This window comes from Apteryx mantelli, unplaced genomic scaffold (genome assembly GCF_036417845.1).
Source record: "Apteryx mantelli isolate bAptMan1 unplaced genomic scaffold, bAptMan1.hap1 HAP1_SCAFFOLD_40, whole genome shotgun sequence".
NCBI lineage: Eukaryota > Metazoa > Chordata > Aves > Apterygiformes > Apterygidae > Apteryx > Apteryx mantelli.
Window position 1 is genome coordinate 709,594 of NW_027118755.1, and position 22,907 is coordinate 732,500.

The 22,907-nt window shown below is 46.7% G+C and overlaps 1 protein-coding gene across 1 annotated transcript; it reads right to left on the minus strand.

The window, feature by feature from the left end:
- Positions 1-14,347: 14,347 nt before the first annotated feature.
- On the minus strand, positions 14,348-15,271 carry LOC136996502 (olfactory receptor 12D1-like; the record flags this gene model as incomplete). Its single annotated transcript, XM_067317428.1, has 1 exon — positions 14,348-15,271. A coding segment is annotated over exon 1 (924 nt), but the record flags the coding sequence as incomplete, so codon positions are not given.
- Between the last annotated feature and the right edge of the window lie 7,636 nt (positions 15,272-22,907).

The following is a 22,907-nucleotide window of genomic DNA, read 5'->3' on the forward strand; positions in this document are numbered from 1 at the left end:
TGGCCATGTTTAAGAAGAAGGATGTGCAGTTCACTGCTGGGATATAGTATGAATTTGAGGACACAAGCAAGTTTGGGACTGGAACATCTTAGGTGACTGAGGAGCATTAGCAGGGCTTTGAAAGAAGCCAAATGGCTTGTTGGGGAGCTCAGACACCAGCAAATTGCAGAAGCCCATAGCTTTGTTTTTCAGGCAACACCCAATGGGCATGGAGACAGTGCTGTAAAGTGAGGGAGACCTGGAGTGAAAAAAGTCAAAGTAAGGTGAGCAACTGGGACAATCACCTTGGTCATCCATACTGCCTCACCAATCTCATTCTTGTCCCTCCCGTGTTTAGGAATGACTTCCACGAACATTTGCTCCAAAACCTTCCCAGCAACTGAGGTAAGGCTGGCAGGCCTAGAGTTCCCTGGATCTCCCTTGATGCCCTTCTTTCAAATGGGGATGACATGGGCCTTTTAGCAAGCATCAGGAACCTTCCTGATCACTCTTGTCTTTCCAAGATGATTGACGGTGGGCTTGCAATGACATCAGCCAGCTCTCCAGCACACACAGAGCCATCACGTCTGGTGCCATGGCACTGGCACATATGCCTCCTTTCATAATCCCCTTGGCTCCTTCATTGTCCCAGGATGCTACATCAAGGGGAAAGAAGATAGACAAGCAGGGAGTTATGCAACAGATTCCCAGATCAAATCACTAACAAGCAGCTAACTTCATCCATCTGCACAGCCCTCCCTTTCATGCTCTCTCAGCTGCCTCCCCTGCCTCCTTCCCCACGCCATAAGGAGTCTGGAGCTCCCCACTGCCCATATCCACCCCCACACAACCAGCTGTTCCCCAAAGCCTTCCCCTGCAGTGGTCAGTAGAGAAGAAACACCAAGCCAGAAAGGGAAAGGCTTGGGGACTTTTCTCCTTCTGTGGCCTTCCAGACATTGGCACAGAGTCTTCATTCAGCATCCTACTCTCACTGGCTTTCACGGGGAAAAACAACAACAACAACAACAACAACAACAACAAAGAGGCAATGGTGAAGTTACCATTCTGTGATTGAACATGAGGCTTCATTTGGAAGGCTTTCTTCCCTTCTTGTCATACTCAGTTTCCATACTCATACTCATACTGTCTGGTCTGTGGTCTCAACCGTGAGGACTCCTGATGGAGTCCTGGAGGGATTTTCTTGTGGGAATTCCTTTTCTACCTGAAAGAAAATAAAGGCGTGTGTGTGTGGCAGGACTGCAAAGCAAACTTCTCCCAGGCCACTTGCAGCATCATTACATTCTCTCCCGAAGACCCACTGCTCCCTCCTCCACCTCACAGCACCCCACTCCAGCTCCTTCAGCAGCCTTTCAGCAGCCTTTCAGCAGTGAACTGATGTGTCCCTGCTGAATATGACAACAATCACAGCTGTGACATCCCGGTGCACCTGCTGCAGGGCTGCAGCTGGACACAGCCAACCCTGACAGCACTAGCTCAGAGCCACCCCAAAGGCCATCAGTGCCAAAGGAAGCAAGGACCAGAAGATGTTTTGGAGCTATGCCCATAAGGGATCACTGATATCTCTCATCAGAGCTCATGGGATTGTGGGTGTTGAACATCTGGCCCAATGAACTATTGGAAGCCAACACCGCTTCATTGAGTTTGTTTCCAGAAAATGAATTGTCCCAAGCTTGAAAACGGGTATCCAAGCCTGACAAGCTCAGAGGGCTTTTCATCTTGTTGATGTTTGGCCCCCTTCTCCATCTGAAGCAAGGTAGGGGCATTTGGCTTTTTGAAGCACAGTTTCCCAAGACCGCTCTTTCTGGTATTTCAGTGGATGTTCTGGATGGCCTGGGAATCTCACATGGACAAAGGAACGAAATATATGGGAAGGACAGAAAGAGGAAGGAAAGTGTGTTCCCAGAAAGCAGGACTTTGTCATAAACATGCGCTCCAGATTAGAACACCTCTTTCTTGCAGAGCTCAAGCTTAATGCCACCTTCTTAGTACACGGGAAATCTAATGTTTCCTGTTCCTATCAAGAGGCTCTAAACGCAGCCGCATTTCACAGCTAGAAGGAGCCACTGGAGGTTTCTGCCACAGCTGTCCTTGGAGCAGAAGGAAAGAATCACTGGGGACATGTAGAACTGGCATCTTAGCCACTAACGCTGACACACAGAACCTGTACATAAACAATTGGAAATCAGTGCTGGATCAAATTAACAATGATAATGAGGTGAACCTGGTCCTCTTCTCTGGTTCACAAACCTGAAACCTCTGAATTGCAGAAATGAGAAGGAATTAACCTTAAATGTGGAAATGTACCTTAACTGCAAGGGCCCTCATCTGCTGTAGTGCTTTGTTTGCCACCACTCGGATGAGCACTTAACACTTTCAGTGTGGTGATCCTGGAGAAAATCAAAACCTGTGCACTGGCGACCAAAGACCGTGCTTTGAAAAAGGCAAAGGACCACCGTAGGAACATTCATCCCCATCAGCTGCTCTATGCCATCCTACAGTAGGATTTTGTTTGTCAAATGTGGACCACTCCAAGCAACCCAAATTGTTTCAAAGGGAGAAATTAACATCCTTCCTAGAGCCCTACCTACAAAGAACTCCAGGAGAGGGCTGGAGGCTGTGATCAGCTTCCCAGACTATGGCATTCCCAGCTTGGCATCTCCATCAAACCTCACACACAGCAGTGCCCTTGTGGCTGCCTCTGCACCCCTGAAGTGCTGCAGCACTGGGAATCAGAACGGAGAGCTGAGCCAACACTGAAGAGCCCTGCCAGGACTGAATCAGAGATGCCAGAGCAGGGCCCCTGCCTGGCGCACAGCATCCCCCCCTCTGCCATGGAATGCCCTCTGGGCTGGCTGGATGTGAGGGCATAAGTACAAGTAGACTGTGAACGTATAAGTAGACTGTGAGCTCTTTGAGAGTATGGGGTCAGCACAGCTGGCTCATGAATTGCTCCAGCTCTCGGGTGAGGTGGTGCAGACTTACAGCAGTACCAGAGCAAGGGAAATCTCTCACTCACATGCTAAGTGCTTTAATGTGCTACAAGAAATACAGCTGAGAAGGGCTGGGAGCAGGCAGAAGCTAGTCTGGCCTCCAAAGTACCTTTGCACACTGTAAAAAACATCTGTGCTGGAGCTTTGTTCTTGATCAAGAGACAAAAAAGCCCCTTACCTCCTTCAGCATAACCCAAGAGGTTCTCAGGAGCCCTCTAAATTTGCAGCACCGCATAAAGATCTGGCTGTGGGAGGATATAATGCCCCACTCTCTCTCGGTATTTTCTTTAGCCTACCACAAATTAGGAGCGGTGGGAGGCTGCTGAACTTTAATCATTTGCCCATCAGACAGGTTCTCCTCCTGCTGATTTCCTTTGGATAGCAAAAGAAGGCCGCTGGTTGTGAGGGCAGTATTCTTTGTTTTCTTATGTCTCTTGATGAAGGAGGCTGTTTTGCAAGAGCTAAGCATTAACATTGGTCAGCTACCTCAGTCTAAAAGCATGCAAGCAAAACCCCACTATGGTCCTTGGCAATTTGTCACAGGAGGAATATGTGCAATGCTTTTGCCCCAGAGAGGAATATGCCTGTGGCCCAGAGGACAAGGACTGTGAGCTTCCTCAGCTGATGCTACTGTACCATCATCTATCTACATAGCATGTGTCTATCTGCTCTTTTTCCTGATGGCAGTGGAGACTTGGGAGTGTCTATCTCTCCTCGCTCCTTGTTTCAAATCATAAGCTGCACCCAAAGTCGTACTAACACATTTGTGAAGCCATATGGAAAATAGATAAGTAGATGTATCTAAGCTAAAAGTATCATTTGATTCAGACACCCTGCTGAAAATGGGCAAAGAGCTCACATCTGCCTTCACCTCCTTATTTATCAACATTCTGAGGAAAGAAAAGATCTGTCCTGCTGCATGCAGGGAAAGAGAGGCAGTAGGGTTTGGGCTAAAAATAGCTGTCTGCACAAAACCTGTACATCCATGAAATCCTTATCTGAATGAGGACAAGTTTGAAACTCTCAAATTCAGCCTAACTACACAGGCCAGAAGAGGAAGCTGAATAAGTAGTCTTGTGTTTGCTAAAGCATTAACTTCCTCTAGTAGTACGTAGGGTGAAGGGATAATTTTCCTTTGAATGGAAGAAGTGTTCCTGCAAAATACACTTAGGCTGCTTAGATGAAGAGCCCAAAGGAGCTGGGTCCTTAGAGCACAGCAATCCAGAATATCCTTGGCATTTCTATTTCAAAACTTGTCCTCTGATAAATGAGCTTAAAGCATCCCTCAAAGAACTTGTTGTGGATGAGAGCGAGTGCCATTGTTTGATTTCACCTCAGTGCTAAGGGCGCAGAGAAGACAAAACCTGAAGATACATGCCAGAGAATACCCTGGAGGGTTGACAGCATAAGCTTTGGAAGAGACTTAATAAGTCCCTTGCGAGTAGAGCTGTGGGTCCAGTTAGTCACCCAGAAAACCTGTGTGGCTATAGTAGCTCACACAGTTGTTCAAGGTCCATTTCAATGGCCTCTGGAGACAAAGAACAAATGTTCACCCATGCCACATAACTCGCTTTGCCTTCTTAAAGGTGTTCTTGGTGAACTAACACCAAGTTTACGCACTGGGAGAGCAGAATACAGCCCATGAGCTCTGCCAGAATGACTTGAACTTAGGAAAGGGATCACAAACTCAGTGTGGAAGAAGGCCTCTGAATAAGAGCTGCCATGCTGAAAATCTGCACACTGCAACGAGTGCAAACTGAGTGACCAAAAGCACCGATGGAGTACTGACAAAGCATTGCAGCTTCAGGCATTCATCTTAAGGGATTTTCCTTAAAAAGAGAGAAATATTAATAAACAATATGCCTAAGGAATGGCATTCAAGCATTATGTTTCTTATCTCCTTGCAATAGTGACAAAAAGTCAAGTATGGGCAGGATTATTTTCTCCGGTTCTTCATTTGCATCCTTAGCTGCTCTGTCAGTAAGAACTATGGATGTTTAGAACAGCTTTAGAACAGTGTGAGGGAAAATCAAGCAAAGGAATTAACCAAGCCTCAGCTTTCTAACGTCTTATCTCAAAATGAAAACTTGCACATTGCTTTGAATACACTTCCAAAAAAAAAAAAAGGATAGAAAGTGATGTCTTTTGTATGGTAACTTAAACCCCTTTTTTTATGTTTCTTGGTGAGGCAAGAGTTCAAACACAGGCTGATAAGCATGGCCTAAAAGTTACAAAGTGAAGTACCAGGATTATCTGCACAGAAAGAGGTTAGAAGCCGATTTGTCACAATGAAATTTACCTATTGCTGATAAAGCTGAAAAAAACAGCAGCTGACCCTGGAAAGTGCAGCTGCTTTTGCTCTAGCTTTTATTTCTCCTCTGTGGCTACTTTTCTCCCAATTAGCTTGCAGAGTGCCCACCTCATGTACTCATTTCCCAGGATGCAGATTATGGGATTTAGCAGGAGGTGATGGTTGTTTTATGAAGACTGATATCACAGTGCCCTCAGCGAAGCTGGTGCAAGGGCAGGAGTAAATGAAGATGCAATATCCCAGGAAGAGCATTACAACCATGAGCCTGATGGCAGAAGCACTGAGGGCCTTGTGCACACCTTTGCACAGATGTTTCTTTAGCCAGATTAGGAGGATGCCATAAGAGGCCAGTGGCACCATGAAGCAAGCCTAGATGAGCCCAGAGCTGGAGATTTTCAGCATCTCAATAATGTAGGCATTCGTGCAAGCCGCCTTGATCACTGGCAGCACATCACAGACCAAACTGTCAAATTTTGTGAATTAGGGCAGTTTGATCATAATTCCAGTCAGGCCATGGGGGATCCCTGTCCCCACACACACAGCCCCAGCCAGCTGTAGGCGTACTCTCGCATGAGTGTGAGATGATAGCGCATGGGGTTGCAGATGGCCCTGCAGCAGTCATAGGCTGTTGCAATGAGGAGGCAGATCTCTGTACAGACAGAGATGAAGGAAGAACATCTGGGACACACATCCTTCCAAAGAGATGATCTTCTCTGCACAGAAGAGGTCACCCAACATTTCAGGCTCTGTAACAGACGAATGGTGGATCTGGGGGAAAAAAGGGTTACTGAGGAAGAGGCATGTGGCTGTGAGAAAGTATCAGTCATGGTCAACGGACAGCATTACAAGGAGTTTGCCAGGCAGAGTCATGAGGTGGAGGGGCAGAAACACCACAGAGAGGATCATTTGTGCCTCTAAGCTGGAGGGAGGTCCCCGAAGGATGAACTTTCTCACTGTGGTCTGCTTCAGCGTCACTTCTGCCATGCTTCTGGTCATGACAGAGGGAAGGAAATTTTTCACAGAAACATCTTTTTTCTTTCTTCTTTTTTTCTTTTTCCAGGGGGTGGGGTGAGGGTGTTAGTCCCTGAGATCTATTTTGATCCTCCCATATTGCTACCAGAAATTAGAAAATAAAGGGATGGAGAGACCTGCTGAGTGGGATTTATGCCTCCCAATTTATACCTCTCTGTAGACTCACTAACTGTGAAAAGACACTAAGATCGTTAGCTGAAGTAACCAGCACATTTATATTGGCTCTTAAAGCCCAGCCTTTTTACCTTCCTTTACCCTGGACATGCTGAGTCCTTCTCGGAACCCTGCTACATTTTTGGTCATAGAGCTGTCTTGTGTTAGTGAACTCCATAACTCTATAGCAAAGGTTATTAATTCAGGAGCAAGGTATAATTGTCATTGTTGTTTTGTAGCCTACTACACAAGAAACCCTTACTCTTTTCCACATAGAAGCCCGAAGTTATAAATTAAAGAGTTAAATTACTTATAATAAGCTTTCCATTTTGATAGGACATACCTCCTAGTAAGACTTAAGGAAATAAATTTATATATTTTATATATATATATATAGTTTATGTATGTATTTATTTATTTACTTATTCATCAAGAAAGAAAGTATAGGAATAGGTTGATCAAAGCCTCTAATTGCCTTCAGGGAGACCAGGAGCCTTTTTGATGTAGCAAAGGTATTCACCTGGTCAGTGAGGCAGCAGTGGTTACAAAGCATGCATTTTCAATAGAGTAATTGTCAGCTGGAGTAGTTTACAGAATGCAGTGATGGATAATCCATCACAGAGAAATAACACAAGAAAATAACAACAACAACAACAACAATAACAATAAAGAAACCCAAACAACAGGACTGAATGTTCTTCTTGAAAAACCTGCTTGATTTACAATACAAGTTGAATTCAGCCCTGTCTTCACTAGAAGATCAAAGTCGGTGATACATGTATACTGAAGCCAGCTAAGAGTCAGTATTCTATTAAGAAAGTGGGATAGTTGCAATCTTGTTGGTGGTGTTAGGCTGAATTACATTGGGCTGACAGGCGGAATAGTAAAATTGAAAAAATACACTGCATCAGTTTTCCCTTATAAAAATTCCTGTGAAAACAGCACCCAAAGAATATTTGAAATTCTCTCTACAAATGCATCTAGCTACGTATGAGTTTTCTCCGGGAAGAGCGTGAAAAATAATGCAGTACTCCTACTAATTGTGCCCTGCTTTGGAGTTCTGGAGTCTCTTCTGTTTGTTACTTTTTATGCAGTGAGCAATTGTTGACCTGGATTAAGAGACTGTCAATACAGAGCTTTCAGGCCAGACTGTAGCAAATGCAAACTCAAGATGTTGTGTAAATGGTGTTACGAGTACTGAATTCAGCCAAATATTCTTCTCCCAAGTAATTAAGCCAGACTTCCCCCAACAGAGAAGCATAAGAAAAATCTTGGCTGTCTTTCTTTCTTTTAGAGTTGCAGTCCTCTGTTCCTTTCCAAATGCATAAGTTCTTGTTTCAGCCTAAGTGCAACCACTCAGAACAGTTCCTCTCAACTTTCGGGAACCGGGGCTTTTAAAGTGAAGCACAGAGACCATTACTGAGATATTCAAGTTCTTACAGACACAGGCACACACCCTGTGACAGTCCCTCCAACACCTGAGTGACTGCTTGGGAGAGTTACTAAAGTCACGGGCTCTTTTCTAAGAAGATGTCAGAAAGCAGCAAGTGGGGCTGCTCCACAAACAAAGGTGAGCTGGGAGCCCAGGGTGGCTATAGCATGGGCAGCACCTGTACCAAGAGGGCACAGACCCACAGCACCCAAGCAGGTCTCAGTTGGGAATAGCAGTGGGTTCTGTCAGCAGTCCAACAATCATCAGACCAGGCAAGGTGATGAGTCAGGTCCAAGCTCAACACAAGAAGCTGTGGGAGATGACCCTGAATTTCAATACATGCAAGATCATATTGCCTGTGGTTGGTGATTTGCGCACAAGTGGAAACATTATCACTCAATGGCCAAATGTGGCCAAAAGAGCGACAGTGAGAATGACAGCCAGCCAGAAACAGAGTAGCTGCAGCTGGAGATGTCCCACCTGTGTCAAAGGAACAAATGCTCCAGAATGACTCACTGATAATAAAACCTCCAACTGCAAAATCTGTGTGGGAGAGGATTGGAAGGTAGTTGACTGTTGCTCAGCCCTCCTGGTTGACTTCCAAACTGCTGCAAGACATTGTGGTGGAGCTTCCACACTCATGCCAGAAAGCTGCAACGTGTAAATGCTCTCAGGTCACATGTTTTTAGTACATAGACAGTAGGAACAGGCTGATCAGTACCGTCAAACTACTGTTGCGTGTTGAATGTATAAATGTTTGTAGCTTCGCAGTTACTGCCATATATTGAGGGTATCTTATAAAGAGCTTATATTGTGGTATTCATTTAAGTTACATCATAGCAGCAATATTTTTATAATTAAACTGTAGATGTGTAATTTACAAGTTTAGGAGTGTGTGTATTGCTTCCCACATCCTGAGACTGAACCATAGCTCAGCTGGTCTGGGCCATTTGCTCAAGCTACATTATCACATTAATTGCCATAGTCAGAACGATGAAGACTTAGCAACAGATACACTGATTGAATAGGCTTTACCTATGGAATGATTAGAAAAGGCCATTCACTTTTCCTGACCCTAGATGGCATGAGACCTGAGCAGCTGCTAACTGGCAGAAACTGAACAAAATTCAAAAGCAAGTAGAGACCTCTGAGGACTGTTAATAGCTCTGGGGTGAGGAGCAGGGGGTGCCAGTTCTTCGCCATGATATTGTTAAGCCTCTTGTAATCTATACAGGGCTGTGGTCTTCCTCCCCTCCTCCTGCATGAGGAGCCAGGATGAGTGGTAGATAAACCACTGTGCCAGATTATCCTTGAGGAATTCTTTGAGGGCTGCTAATTCAGGGTGGCAAGGCATCTCCTTTCTTGGCATCAGGTCAACGTGACAGTCATATGTGTCATAGGTCATGTGGTAGCGTTTCTTCCGCCTTCTTCTCAAAGACATCTGTAAAGTCACTCATAGTGTTTTGGAGGGAGTAGGGCAGTGACTGAGGCAGAGGCAGAGTTACAGTCCTGGGGCCTGGGTGATTCAGGGTGGCAGGCTGTGGGGCTTGGCAGAGCCCTGGTGGTGCAGGGATCTTGGTTTTGAGGCTGTGTGGTGAGAACAGAGCCATGGTCTGTAGGTGTCGTATTTGGCCCAGTTAGCGTGTTTTTCGTCTTCCAGGGGAGTGTTGTAGGGCTCTTGGCATCAATCAAGTCCATGGCAGCCATGCAGCCAGGAAACTGCTCATAGAGTGCAGAGCCAGGGATGTGGGATCTCTGGACCAACTCACAAAGGTGCTGTGGTGGGAGACACAGACATAAGATGATCCTGTAGCAGGAGAAAGCCTCACAGTCGCAGCCCCTGGTACTCACAGGTGACTCAAACCACCCTGATGTCTGCTGGAAGGGCAGCGCAGCTGGGCACAAGGAACTGAGCAGATTTCTGGAATTCACAGAAGATAATTTCTTGGTGAAGGTGAGTGATGAACTGACTAGGAGAGATGCTTTGTTGGACCTGATACACTGGAGGGCATGGCTGCTATTCAGAGGGCCTTGACAGGCTGGAGAAATGGGCTAACAGGAACCTCCTGAAATGAAGGAAAAGCAAATGCTATGGCTCAAATCTGGGTGGAATAACCCCATGCAACAGTGCAGGCTGTGTCCAACTATCTAGTAAGCAGGTCTGCAGAGAAAGATCTGGGGATTCTGAAAGACAAGAGCTTGAAAACAAGTCTGCAGTGTATCACTGCAACAAATGAAGGCCAACCACACCTTGGGTGTATTAGTAAGAGTGCAGCCAGCAGGCCCAGAGGGAAGTGATCCTTACCCTCTCTTTAGTACTTGTGAGGATACCTCTAGAGCATTGTGTCCAGTTTTGGACTCCCCAGTACATGAAGGACATTGACGTACTGGAGCAAGTCCAGTGGAGGCTCTCAAGATGCTCAGGGGACTTGAGCACATGATGCACAAGGAGATGGTGAGGAAACTGGGCTTGGTCAGCCTTAGGAGGAGAAGGCTAATGCGACACCTTTTTCCCTCTCTACAACTACCCGATCAGCAGATACAGAGAAGACAAAGCCAGGCTCATCTCAGATCTGCACGGTGATAGTACAAGAGGTAAGGGACACAAGTTGGAACATAGAAAATTCTTATTAGACGTATGTTTTTATTTAATTTGTTATTATTGTTATTATTATTTACCATGAGAGTGGTCAAATACTGGAAGAAGTTCCCCAGAAAGGTCATGGAATCTCCATCCTCAGAGGTGTTCAAGACTTAACCAGACAAATCCCTAACAATTTCATCTTCTTAGAGCTGCTTTGAGGCGGGGTTTAGACTAGATGACCTTTGGGGGTTTCTTCCAATTATTCTGTGATTCCAAGATTACAAATGCTTTGAATCAATAACATCCTTTTCTACTATTTTGTGTGTAGAACACCAAAGTGTTAACACTGCTGTTATGTAAATTACGTGGTAGCTAAATGCTCAAAAAGAAGACAGTATTTATTTTCTGCAGTCTTAGATGGGACATTCATCCACCCAAAATCAGATTTCTAGCGTATAGATATCTATATCAAAACTTGTATTGCCTTTGTGCAGGTAATGGATAGAATTGGTCATATCTCAGGTGTGATTCATCTCCTGAGGTAGGGGTGGGCTTAAAAACAGGTTCACCTATCTGCATTTATGTGTCTACAGGATATGTGCGGACATGTGAGCTATCCCTCCAAAGCTCCTGTTACAGTACATGGAAATCTATGGCTCAATTTATTTGTCCACACATAGGAGTCTTGTACCATCAGGGAGGCCCCAGGTCTTCTGTCTGACCTCCACTTTCTGCTCCACAAGCCAAGGGTCTGCCTTGTGTTGTACTTACCAGCCCCTGGAGATACTGTATGGCATCTCAGGTGTCACAAGAAAAGTGTGTCTAGGCAGGCGGCAAGTCCTCTTTCATTTGTAAAATGAACCTGAAACACCAGCTGTGGATGTCCGTATTGGAGATGTCTGAAGGTAAGGGAGATGGATCCTTTAGGAGTCAGTCTCCTGACTCCTGCTGGAGTGAGGGTCTGCTCTTCTGAACCTAAATCATAAAAACCCTTCCTGCAGTAAGTGCAAAAGGAGAAACATCTTGATGGCAATTCACACTCTTCCATCACCCACATCAAATACCTCTTTTAAAATGAGTCCTCTTGTTTTGATCTTCACTGAATGGAACACACTACAGTGTGTTTCAAATACAGAATACATGTAGAACTACTCCCATTAATGCTTTTTTCCTGACTTTTAATCTGTTATTCATTTTTCTAGGTGCAATTCATGACAAAAAAATGAATGAGGACATTAAAACCAGGTCAGGAAAATCATCCTACTGGCATTTGGAAAGCTTTACAAATGTCAATACCTCTCTTTCTAGTGTTCTTCATGATTTACATTGTGACCATGTCTGGGAACAGCCTCATCATTGTGCTGTTTGTGGCTGATTAGCACTTTCATAACCCATGTACTTCTGCTTGGGAAATCTGCCAATGTTCCACTGTCATGCCCAAGACGCTGGCCAGTTTCCTGAGTGGAGAAGAAAAAAATCAATGTTTTTGGCTCAGAATTATATTTTTTAGTTTTCTACCGGGTACAAAATCTTATTGCCTGTTGGCAAGGTCTTTGTTGTTTGGATTAGCAAATAGGCAAAAGATTTTATTATGAAGCTTGCATGAGTGAACAATGCTGCTTCAACTAGTAACTGTGTCTTGGCCATGTGGTTCTTTAGATATTGACATAATGGTATCTCCAATGCACAAGTCAACTTTCTGTGCCCCACCCCCTTACAAAATTGTAATTTTGTTGAGGAATGTTATAAAGCCGCTGCCTCCAGCAGGCTCTGGGACGCAAGGATTCCTGTCTGGGCACTGGAGCCCAGCCTGGTGCACCGAGGGGAGGCCTCTCCAGGCCAAGCACAGCTGCTGCTCTCCTCTTTGCAAATTCAACCAGTAGTGAGGCTGAGTGTTTATCACACACACACACACAGACACACACAGACACACACACACACACAGACACACACACAGACACACAGACACACACAGACACACACAGACACACACACACACACACACAGAGCAGATTAAGGGAAAATACAAGCACTCTGTCCCCCTCCCTCACAGCTATTGCCAAGGTACACGGGCACTATGACCTGTGATCCCCACTCCAGCTGCTGACACTGAGACCCTCACTCCACTCACCCTGGCCACCCTCAGTAGCTGATATTTGAGTACACTGGCCCAACAACCCACGGTCCTGCTCCGGTGACTGATGCTAGGACCCTCTCTTGCCACAGTTACTGGCACCACAGACACAAGAGCCAGTATCACCTCAGGTCTGACTCCAGTTTCTGGGCCCAGTCCACTCACCCTTGTCTCTCCACCTCGATCTTACAGCACTCACAAATGGGATATGAAGGCTCGAGCTGCAAGAAAAATCTTGAGTCCTGGTTAAGGTGGATTGGAAAGGCACCATTAAAACCACTGCAGAAGGTCAATATCTTGAAGGGTTAAACAATCACAAAGTCAATCTGTCTCATGGACCATGGTGTACCTCCACAGGCTTGACTTGAGTATTCAGTCAGCAGCTGAAGGCTGGTTACATCTTCCTGCCTGTACCTGTGAGTCTATGTTCTACCCAAATACTAAAGACAGTGTCTTGGGGATCACTCAGCTGGCTGGTTTGATCCCAGATGTGCAGGCTGGTAGGCTGCCTAGAATTACCCACTCCCAATATAGCATTATTTGATCTGCAGAGCTAAAGGAAGGTATTGATAAAGATTTTGAGAGACTGTGGGTGGCAGCTGAGTGTAGCAAACATGGGAGACCATCAGTTTTAGATAAAACAGTGATCAAAGTGATCCCAGTCACACGTGAAGAGGGCGAGGTGGTCTTAGAATGGGAGATCCCTCTCCAAAAGTTATCATCTTCCCAAGTCTGCAGAACTGGAGGAAGGAGGAATTTGTGAAATGGACCAAGCTACATTGTCAAGGTTGTGGTATTTCAAACTTTGGAAATGACACTATCAGTAATGCTGGGCAGTAAAGTCATAGAGGTATTCCCCATAGGAAGCTTGTAACTGTGTTGCAACTCTGAGCCAGTGTAAATGCTACCAGGGAATTCCTGGCTAGAGGAAGAGGGCAGATCCTAAAAGAGATCAGCAGGCATTGTTCGGTGGAGAGCAAAACTTGCTCCCATACTATTGTCCTGCTGTACAGAACGCCCATATTAAGAGACACAATGTATTATGTGAGTTACTGGCAAATGAAGTTGCCTACGCAAAGGTGTCTAGTACCATCTCAGAGGCCCCAGGATATCTGACATGCATACAGGGCCGGTCGATCTGCCATAGCGCCTACGGGAGACTTACGCCTTTCTGGAGCAGCAGAGAGTCACCAGCTGAGATACCTAGAGTATTTCAAGCGGCATGACATACATGTCTGTATGTGGCCAACTGAATCCCATGGAAAGAAATGAATCCCTCCCTGTCTATGGGCTTTAGGATAAGATGAATCATGCCTTGACTTCTCTTGACAGCTCTGACTGGGGGTGGGATTCAGCTGCCGAAAAGAAAAAGAAAAAAAATCAAAATCAAGTGACTTTGCAGGTAAATCACTCTAATAAAGGTGTTTTTATTGAAGTATCACTCTCTGGAGCTGCTTCTCTTTTCCAGCTAGATGAATGGGAGTGGCTGTTCCACCGATATGTGTTCCTCTTTTAGCACTGCTACTGCCCAAGATGGGAGAGATGAGACCATATCCAGTATGTAGGGTAGTTCTGAAGGGATCCAGGCCGTTGGCAGTGAAAAGCAGATTTCTGCACAACACAGTCTTGAGCCAAAAGCTCCTCTCAGTGCATTGTCCATTGCCTACTACCCCACACAAGCTGCAAGGCAGAACATTTTCTGTGCTAGTAACTCTCTGGAGAAAAGTCTTCTCTTTAGGGCACGCTTCACCTCCACATTCCTCAGGGTGTAGATCAAAGGATTGAGGACTGGTGTGACAACATTATACATAAGCGTGGCTATCATTGTCCAGCTGGCTGAACTCCCTGAGGAAGGTGGCACATAGTTAAAAATAACAGGGACATAGAATAAGGCCACTACTGTGAGATGGGAGATGCAAGTGGAGAAGGCTTTCCTCCTTCCCTCCTTGGACTGGACTTTCAGTCGGAGGAAGGAAAAAATGTACAGGTAAGAAAAGAGTATGAAGACAAAGGGGGCTATCGCAAGACTTCCTGTGATGATGTTGAGAAGGTTCACGTTGAGCTGGCTGCTATTGCAGGCCAGTTTCACCACAGACTTGATGTCGCAGGAGTAGTGTTGGATGTGGTTGGGGCCACAGAAATGGAGCCGGGAGGTCATGACTGTGTGCATCAGAGCATGAAGGAAGCCAGTAGTCCAAGTGCCTGCAGCCAGCTGCAGGCAGGCCCGTGGGCTCATGATCAGGGTGTAGCGCAGGGGGTTGCAGATGGCCACATAGCGGTCATAGGCCATGACAGCCAGAAGCAAAGCTTCGCTGCTACCCAGGAAGTGGAAGAAGTGGAGCTGGCTTAGGCAGCCAGTGTAAGAAATGCCCTGGTGCCCCAAGAGGAGCCCAGCCAGCATCTTGGGCACGGTAACTGTGGAGAAGAAAATATCCAGGCAGGAGAGGTTGCAGAGGAAAAAGTACATGGGGGTGTGTAGCCGGGGTTCACATGCCACTACAATCATGATTGCCATATTCCCCAGCAGGGTAGACAGGTACAGCAGTAAGAACAGCATGAACAGGAATTTCTGTAGCCCTTGAAGGTTGGTCAGGCCAAGGAGGATGAACTTCCTCACCTCTGTCTGGTTATCCATCCCTGCAGGGAAAGAGAGAATAACTTGGCAGTAACTTCCTATCTTTCTGTCCAGAGCTGCTATATCCATTTCCCAGAGTCCTCTTCCATAAGATGCATCATCAGCTGATGCTGCCTCATAAATGGAAGAGATCAGATACTGAGTCTGGAAAGGGACATGAAAGAATTCCTTGATTTCCCACCCCAGCTGTTTCAACAAATACTGGAACTGTTGTAACCTATGTGGTCAATACTGATGCTGGAACTGCCACCTGTGTACCAGCTCACTGAGAGGAATGGCATGTTTGAGAATTGCAAGCAAAGAAAATTATGAGGAAGAAAGACAGGCAGGCAGGCAGGCAGGCAGGCAGGCAGGAAGGAAGGAAGGGAGGAAGGGAGGAGCGAAGGTTGGTTACCCAATGTTTACATGAAGACTGCTCTGAAATCCTGCAGGTTTTCCTTTTCTATATCAAAGAAGGGTCCTCTAATATGGTTTCTTCATTCCAATTCCTAGCTGAATAAACTGTATCTCTCCCAAAGTTGAAAGAACTGTAGTAGTATAGTGGCTCACATATAATACACTGCTTTCAAAGAGGATGAGTTCTGAAGAGCTGTTCAGTGGAGTCAGAAAACCTTTATACAGTACTCTCTGCCACTGAAACAATCACATTTATTTCCAGCAAAGGAAAATTTCCATCTCTCTGATAACTCCTCTTGGGATCAAGCCTCTGAATCTTATGGGACTTCAGTTCTGAAAACATCAAGGCATAGCGTCTCAGGGACACAGAAATCTAATGATGTTGTGGGGAGTTGAACTGATCACTGATAAAATAACAGTTAGTTTTCCTCTTCTTCTAGCCACATCCTGTTAATATTAGTAATGATTATTTGTACAGCAAGCTCTCATAACCAGGAGGAAGGTGTCGAATCAAAAAAAAAAGAAAAAGAAATATGCAAGTTTACAACACCTACTTCTCAGAAAGACTAGCAGTTTTAAAGGGAAAATTTCCAACAAGTTTGTTACATCTTTTTGAAATTCCCAAGTATAATAGGTTGAGTAGGTATCATGGCTTCATTGGACCTGATACAACTACACAGTTCACCTCTGTCTCTGACTTAACGTCTTTTGCGCCCTTTATAGTCCTTATTTTATTTATTTATTTATGTATTTTTAACTTCTAAAGATGGAGATAACAAACTGTGATGACTTTTTTTAAGACCTGAAATACCTAAAATAGCACCCGATAATGCAATAGTAGACACATGCATTCAGGGAACATTTTCAGAATATGTATGCTTCAGAGATGAAGCTGATATAAGATCTCATACTCATGACTCAGTCCTTTACCTGAACACTTGTACTGGAACCATTGTTCTCAGTACTGTTCTGTGCACAGGATAGCTAAGATGATTAAGGCTATGAAAAGGTTTTAGGATTACTCTGGTGATATCTAAGCATTTCCTGTAGTTTCTCATTCAAAACTTTAGCATACAGCCTCTGATAACATACATGAGACTATTTATGTGTGAATATTTAGTTATAAGACAGGCACTTGTTGCTAGTCTGAGGTACGAATGGATATGATACGCATGAAGGCAAACGGGAACTTCTTAGAATGATTCAGAAACTCAAATCAGCTCTAGAAGTAGGAATGCAGTGTTGCTTCAGATGTCCTAGCACCTGAGTGTAATTCAGCTTGACTACCATCAATGCCCTCAGGATGCCAAAGGTGTTTACAGCCCCTGACTCCTGCTGCACATAAGTGCCTGTAAGCGAGCATCTTCACGTGGTGAAGTTTTTCCATTCTCACAATGGCACAGTGCAACAAAACCTCAGTGCCTGGAATACCATCCTGCCAGCCACCTGTGAATGCTCCCATGGACATCTTGATTTTCTGAGTCATCTGTGCTGTTACATTGATATGGGCATCCATATCCACTGAGATTGCATTAAGGCTTCCTGGATATCACAATGTGACCGCAAGGCAGGCAAGAGAGGGTCGGATACTGGTGGAAAGAGACACTCAAGGTTCATAAGGGGCTAAACAGGATAGGTTTAATAAAGGACTTACTTACCCTACAAGCTGCATGGGGAGCCCTGGGAACCATGAGGAGGGGTCACTAATGGGAGGCTGTTGGAGGCATGGGTCGGACGCAGGAGTCAGACATCCAGGCAGAACTCAACTCGACGTTCCTAAGCTGGACAGAGAGGAACCTCATGAAGTTCAACAAAGGGAAGTGCAGGGTCCTGCACTGAGGGAGGAATAACCCCATGCACCAGTTCAGGTTGGGAGTTGACATGCTGGAAAGCAGCTCTGCCGAGAAGGACCTGGGAGTGCTGGTGGACACCAGGTTAAGCATGAGCCAGAAATGTGCCTTTGTGGCCAAGAAGGCCAATGGTATGCTGGGGTGCATCAGGAAGAGTGTTGCCAGCAGGTCGAGGGAGGTGATCCTCCCCCTCTACTCAGCCCTGCTGAGGCCACACCTGCAGTACTGTCTCCAGTTCTGGGCTCCCCAGTGCAGGAGGGATGTGGCACTACTGGAGCAAGTCCAGTGAAGGGCTACGAAGATGATTAGGGGACTGGAGCATCTCTCTTATGAGGAAAGACTGAGAGAGCTGGGCCTGTTTAGCCTGGAGAAGAGAAGGCTGAGAGGAGATCTTATTAATGTGTACAAATACCTTAAGAAGGGTGTCAAGAGGATGGGGCTGGACTCTTTTCAGTGGTGCCCAGTGACAGGATGTGAGGCAACAGGCACAAACTGAAACACAGACAGTTCCATCTGAACATGAGGAAAAACTTCTTGACCGTGAGGGTGACAGAGCACTGGAACAGGTTGCCCAGAGAGGCTGTGGAGTCTTCTTCTCTGGAGATATTCAAAAGCCACCTGGACGCGATCCTGTGCAACGTGCTGTATGGTGACCCTGCTTGAGCAGGTGTGTTGGACTAGATGATCTCCAGAGGTCCCTTCCAACCTCAACCATTCTGTGATTCTGTGAAATGAATAAGAGCTCTGCACCTGTATTGGACTGCCTAAGTCTGAGGGATCTCATCAGAGAAGACTCACAAGGCATCAGGCTGGCAGAAAACTATAATCTTTGGCTGGTGTCCAGCAAGATCCCAGAGGGGGTCAAGGAATGCAGAACTATGTTAATGCCAGAATCTGCTGACCCAGTAGAACAACTAGATATTAAGAACTGATGACCCATTACCATCAGGCTGATTAATGTGAGGCTATTTTAAGTGTCTTAACAGCAGGGCTGACAAAGGCATCTCTGATTAACAGCTGTCAAAGGGGCTTTATATCAGCCCCCAGGTGTTTGAACATATCAAGGTGCTTCAGACACTGATTAAAAATGCCAAAAGGGAACACAAGCCTCTGAGAGTTGTCTTCATGGATCTAGTGAAAGCTCTTGACTTGGTGAGTCATCAGCATATTCCTCAGGCCCTGAAACAGAAAGGTGTTGATGAACATGGAATAGGCATCATCAGTTGGACTCAGCTGGAGGTGAAGGAAAGTCAGTCAGATGGTATTAAGATCCTCACCAGAGTAAAACAGAGATGCCATTGCCTCAGTGCTGTTCAATCTGTTAATAGACCCATTGTCATGCTGATTAGAAGAGCTGGGAAGAGGGTTTTGGCACAACAGCAACAAGGCTCCAACTTTGGCCTTCAGAGATGATCTAGCTTTATTAAGTGACTCCTGGGATGGGATGCAAGGAAACATCACAGTGGTGGAGGAATTTTGTAAACTAACAGGGCTGAGGATGTAAGGTGAAAAGTTCCATGGGTTTTACACTAGGACCACAAAAGACTCGCCTGCTATCAGTGATGGTGACCCATGGGTAGGGAGCAGTTTGTAGCTGAACATGATAGAACTGGGCAACTCCGAGAAGCATTTGGGCCTCTGGGTGGACCCTTGGGTTGACCTATCTAAATTGGAGTTGCAAGAGAAACTTCACTCCTGGCTAGTAAATATGAAGGGGGGAAGGGAGGAGGGAGGGGGCATGGAAACCACCACAGAAGGTGGAGATTTTAAATACATGATCCCTCAACTGGTGTCTTCAGTGGATCACTCTGATACAAAGGCCATATAGTTCCTTTCCCTTGACTTGGCCATAAGAACAGCAGTGAAGAACTGGTTTCACTTACCTTCCAGTACTTGTGGCTTCTTTTATGCCAATGCTAGGGATGGCACCTTGGGGGTTGCACGGCTGGCAAGTCCAATCCCAAATATACAGGCTCAGAGAGTACATTGCATCACCCACTCCCAAGATAACTTCACCCGGTCAATTGTACTGGAGGAAGGCATCCAAAAGGACTTAGGTATGTGCTATGTACAGTTGTTCCCTCAGGACATGGGCTCTGTGCAGTCCTCTTGCTAAATCTTAAAGGAGATAGTTGGTTCTTGATTTCTTATTGGCCTATTTGATCAGTAAGTCTAAGGTTCAAGGTGTGCTAAGTGAACCTTTAGCCTTCCACTAAAGCAGAGCAAAAGTCTTCACACAGATGCTTAAGTTTGCTTGATATTCTGCATCTCTCTTTCTGCCTTAATAGCTGGTTACTGGGCTGGAGAGATTTGTAGGGACAGATTACACACCTGAAGGAGTTAAAGACCAGGTTTTCCTAGATAGCTTTGATTGCACCAGGCTTCACTCATCTGGGACTGAAACAGGGTAATGCAGATTGTGGCACTGTTCTTATGACATCATCACAAGTCTGTGAGGGTAGAGAGAAAAACTAGCAAATCCAACCTGGAAAAGGTACCATGGTTTAATTCCTGGTTGAGTAAATAGTCCAATGCCTTGTCATCTAAGTAGTGAGAAGGTGAGCCAGGATCTGAGGGCAGCCACAATGCAAGGCAAGCAAAGACCTCACCATTAGGGTGCAGTCCCAAGGCACCAGAGGCAGGTGAACAGAGCAGGGTAGTGACAGCAACAGGTCCTATTGACGGTCCAGTGATAGTCAGGAAAGGTGGGATTAACAGGCCTGATTCAAGGTCCACACAGGGATTCCAAGCAGCACTTCAGGAAGAGGGTGAGAGCAGAACCCCCTAAGACAAAATTCAGGAAGGCCTGAAGGCCTCAGCCTGAATTGAAATGGAGGCCCTGGTCAGAGGGAGTGGGTGGAGGCCCCAGGTGAGGCTGGTCAGAGCAATCAAGGCCTCCTACAGCACTCAGGGCCCTAACAGCAGCCTCCCTCACAGCAGTGTGTGTCATCAGCCCTTACAGGGGCCTGTGTTTTGAGGGGGAACCTGCTCTGGAAAACCCTGATCTTGGCTGCAGCATGCACTTTGTCCACTGGTTCCCAAGGGTGCTCCTCAGGTCCATTGCCGTGCCAGTCAAGGAGATAGGAAGTTTCCCACAGAGGAGTTCAGAGACTAAACTTCACCTCACTTGCTGCTGTGGTTGCCCTTGTGTCATGACCACAGGTGGGGGAGTAGCTGGCAGTGGAAGGGGTCTGGATGATTAGGCTTCAGGAGGGAGACAGAAAAACAAGGTGAATCTTCAGGGACTGTGGGAGCTCCATGTGGGAGGTAACTGCATTGATTTGGTCACCAATGGTGAAAGGCCCCAGACAGTGATGGTCCAGCTTGCCAGATGGTCAGGTAGCTGCATGTGCTCACTGGAAAGCCACACTTGATCACCAGTGGGAAAGCCTGTGGCTGGGTAACACTATCTCCCTGCTTGTCTATTGTAGGCAGTTTTGACTTTGTCCAGCTGGGTTATGAGGAGGGCATGTTGGGACTTGTGCAAGCAGGTCAGCAGCTGCAGGTAGATGGGAAGCTGCTGGTGTGGATGACTTTCAGGGTGGAACCCAAACTGAGCAACAAATGGGGTCTGCTGATTGTTATAAGCTTACTCCGAAAATGGGAAGAGGGTGGCACAGTCATCTTGGAGAAAAAGACTGCATTGCTTCAGGGTCTGATCCACTCAGTCACAACTGCTTGTGTCATGGGTCACCAGTAGACCTGGATAATCAGATGCTTTGTGTTCCAGGATGCCCCCCTCCATGTCCAGCTACAGGTGCATCATGGCATCATTGGAGGACCCGATCTCGCAGTGGTCCCTATGGCTTGGTCCGAGACAGCAGGTTCTACAATGAAAGGCCAGCTGGGGTTTGGGTGGACAAGGAGCAGGGCTCTGGTGAATGCCTATTTTAATTCCTCATGCAGTCTGTGGCACCAGTGGAAGTTGCAGTGAGGCAGGAACCTTGGGGCTAAGACTGTGCTGTGATGAGGGCACTGCTAGGATGCAGAGTTGCTGTATTTGGTACCACTCTCGTGCAGTTCCATTGCTTGGTCACTGCCCTACAGAAGGTCACTGCAGGGCTCATTTCAAACACAGGCACGGCAGCCATGCAGCCAGACAGCTGTTGGTGTTATGTGGCACCAGAAACACGGGCCTTTCTAGAGCCACCCCTGTGGGGTGCGGTAGCTGGGGAGCAGTTCCATGACGATCCCAGGGCTGACCCTTACCCTCACCCTTTGAGTAATGCCTGCCTGCAGGGAAGTGAAAGGATTCCCATTTCCTGTAAAGTCTAGGGTTGTGCTTCTGCAACCAGGGCAAGCTGAAGATGACTGGAGAGAAGGCTGTATGCCAGATGGGGAAGGACCACCATCTCAGAATGTCCAGGTGTCATAGTTATGGTCAGAAGAATGGATTCATGGGTAACAGTCCCCTCCCCCCCACACCCCCGGGGACTCATCCTATCTACTGCACTGACCATATTTGGGATCAGCTATGGCTGGGTGAGGCTGTGGGCACTCTGGACAAACTCAGAGGCCACAAGAGTGTGGCAACCCCCCAAGTCCACCAGAGCAGTGGTTTGGATTGTGTGCCCATGAGGGAGGGCAATGATAAGGGTATGGTGAGGTGCAGCTCTAGGACATACACCTGCAACCATCCTCCCTTGGCACCAGTAGGAACAGGAGATTTGCTGGTGCAGTAAGGAGTGGTAAGGGGGAGGGGGTGAGGAAAAGCATGGCTGGGCTCCCCCAAGGGTCCCGCTGCACTCTCAGGCATTCCATGAGGTGCCTGTCCACAGAGAGAGGCAGGTCTGAGAGCTGCCTCAGGCTCTGGGGAGGATCCACCCTGGCCATTCTTCCCACCCTGCTGCCCCAGCCAACTTCCTCACTTGTAGTGGACAGTCAGCAGCTGAGTGATTCCCCTGCCAGAGCTCCAGCAAGGTAAGCTCAGCCACAGCTGCACACTGACAAGCCACAAAGAGGTCCTCAGGGTCTGCAGAATAAGCTGCTTCTGCTGCATGAAGGGAGTAACCCAGTCTAGGGCCATCCTGGAGAGCCAGGATATGAGGGCAGCTGAGCAGCTGATATGTGTTGGGAAGGACTCTGAGGAAGCAGGGAGCATTAGGGTCACTGGACTAATGAGCCCCTTACCCTTGCTTAATGTTCATGAAAGGGTTCAGTGAGCTGGGGAGCAAGGATGCTCTGGGCACAGGGGAAGCCAACACGACCTGCAAGCCTGTGATGTGCCAAGCCTTAATAGAGCCCCTGAGCAGAGTGGGTGGGTGGAGGCCCCAGATGAGGCTGGTCAGAGCAATGAAGGCTTCCACTGAAGGCCTCTTAGCGCACTCAGGGCCTTGGCTGTCTGCAGCTAATCCCCAACTAGGGGAAAAGGCCTGGCGGAATCAGCAAGG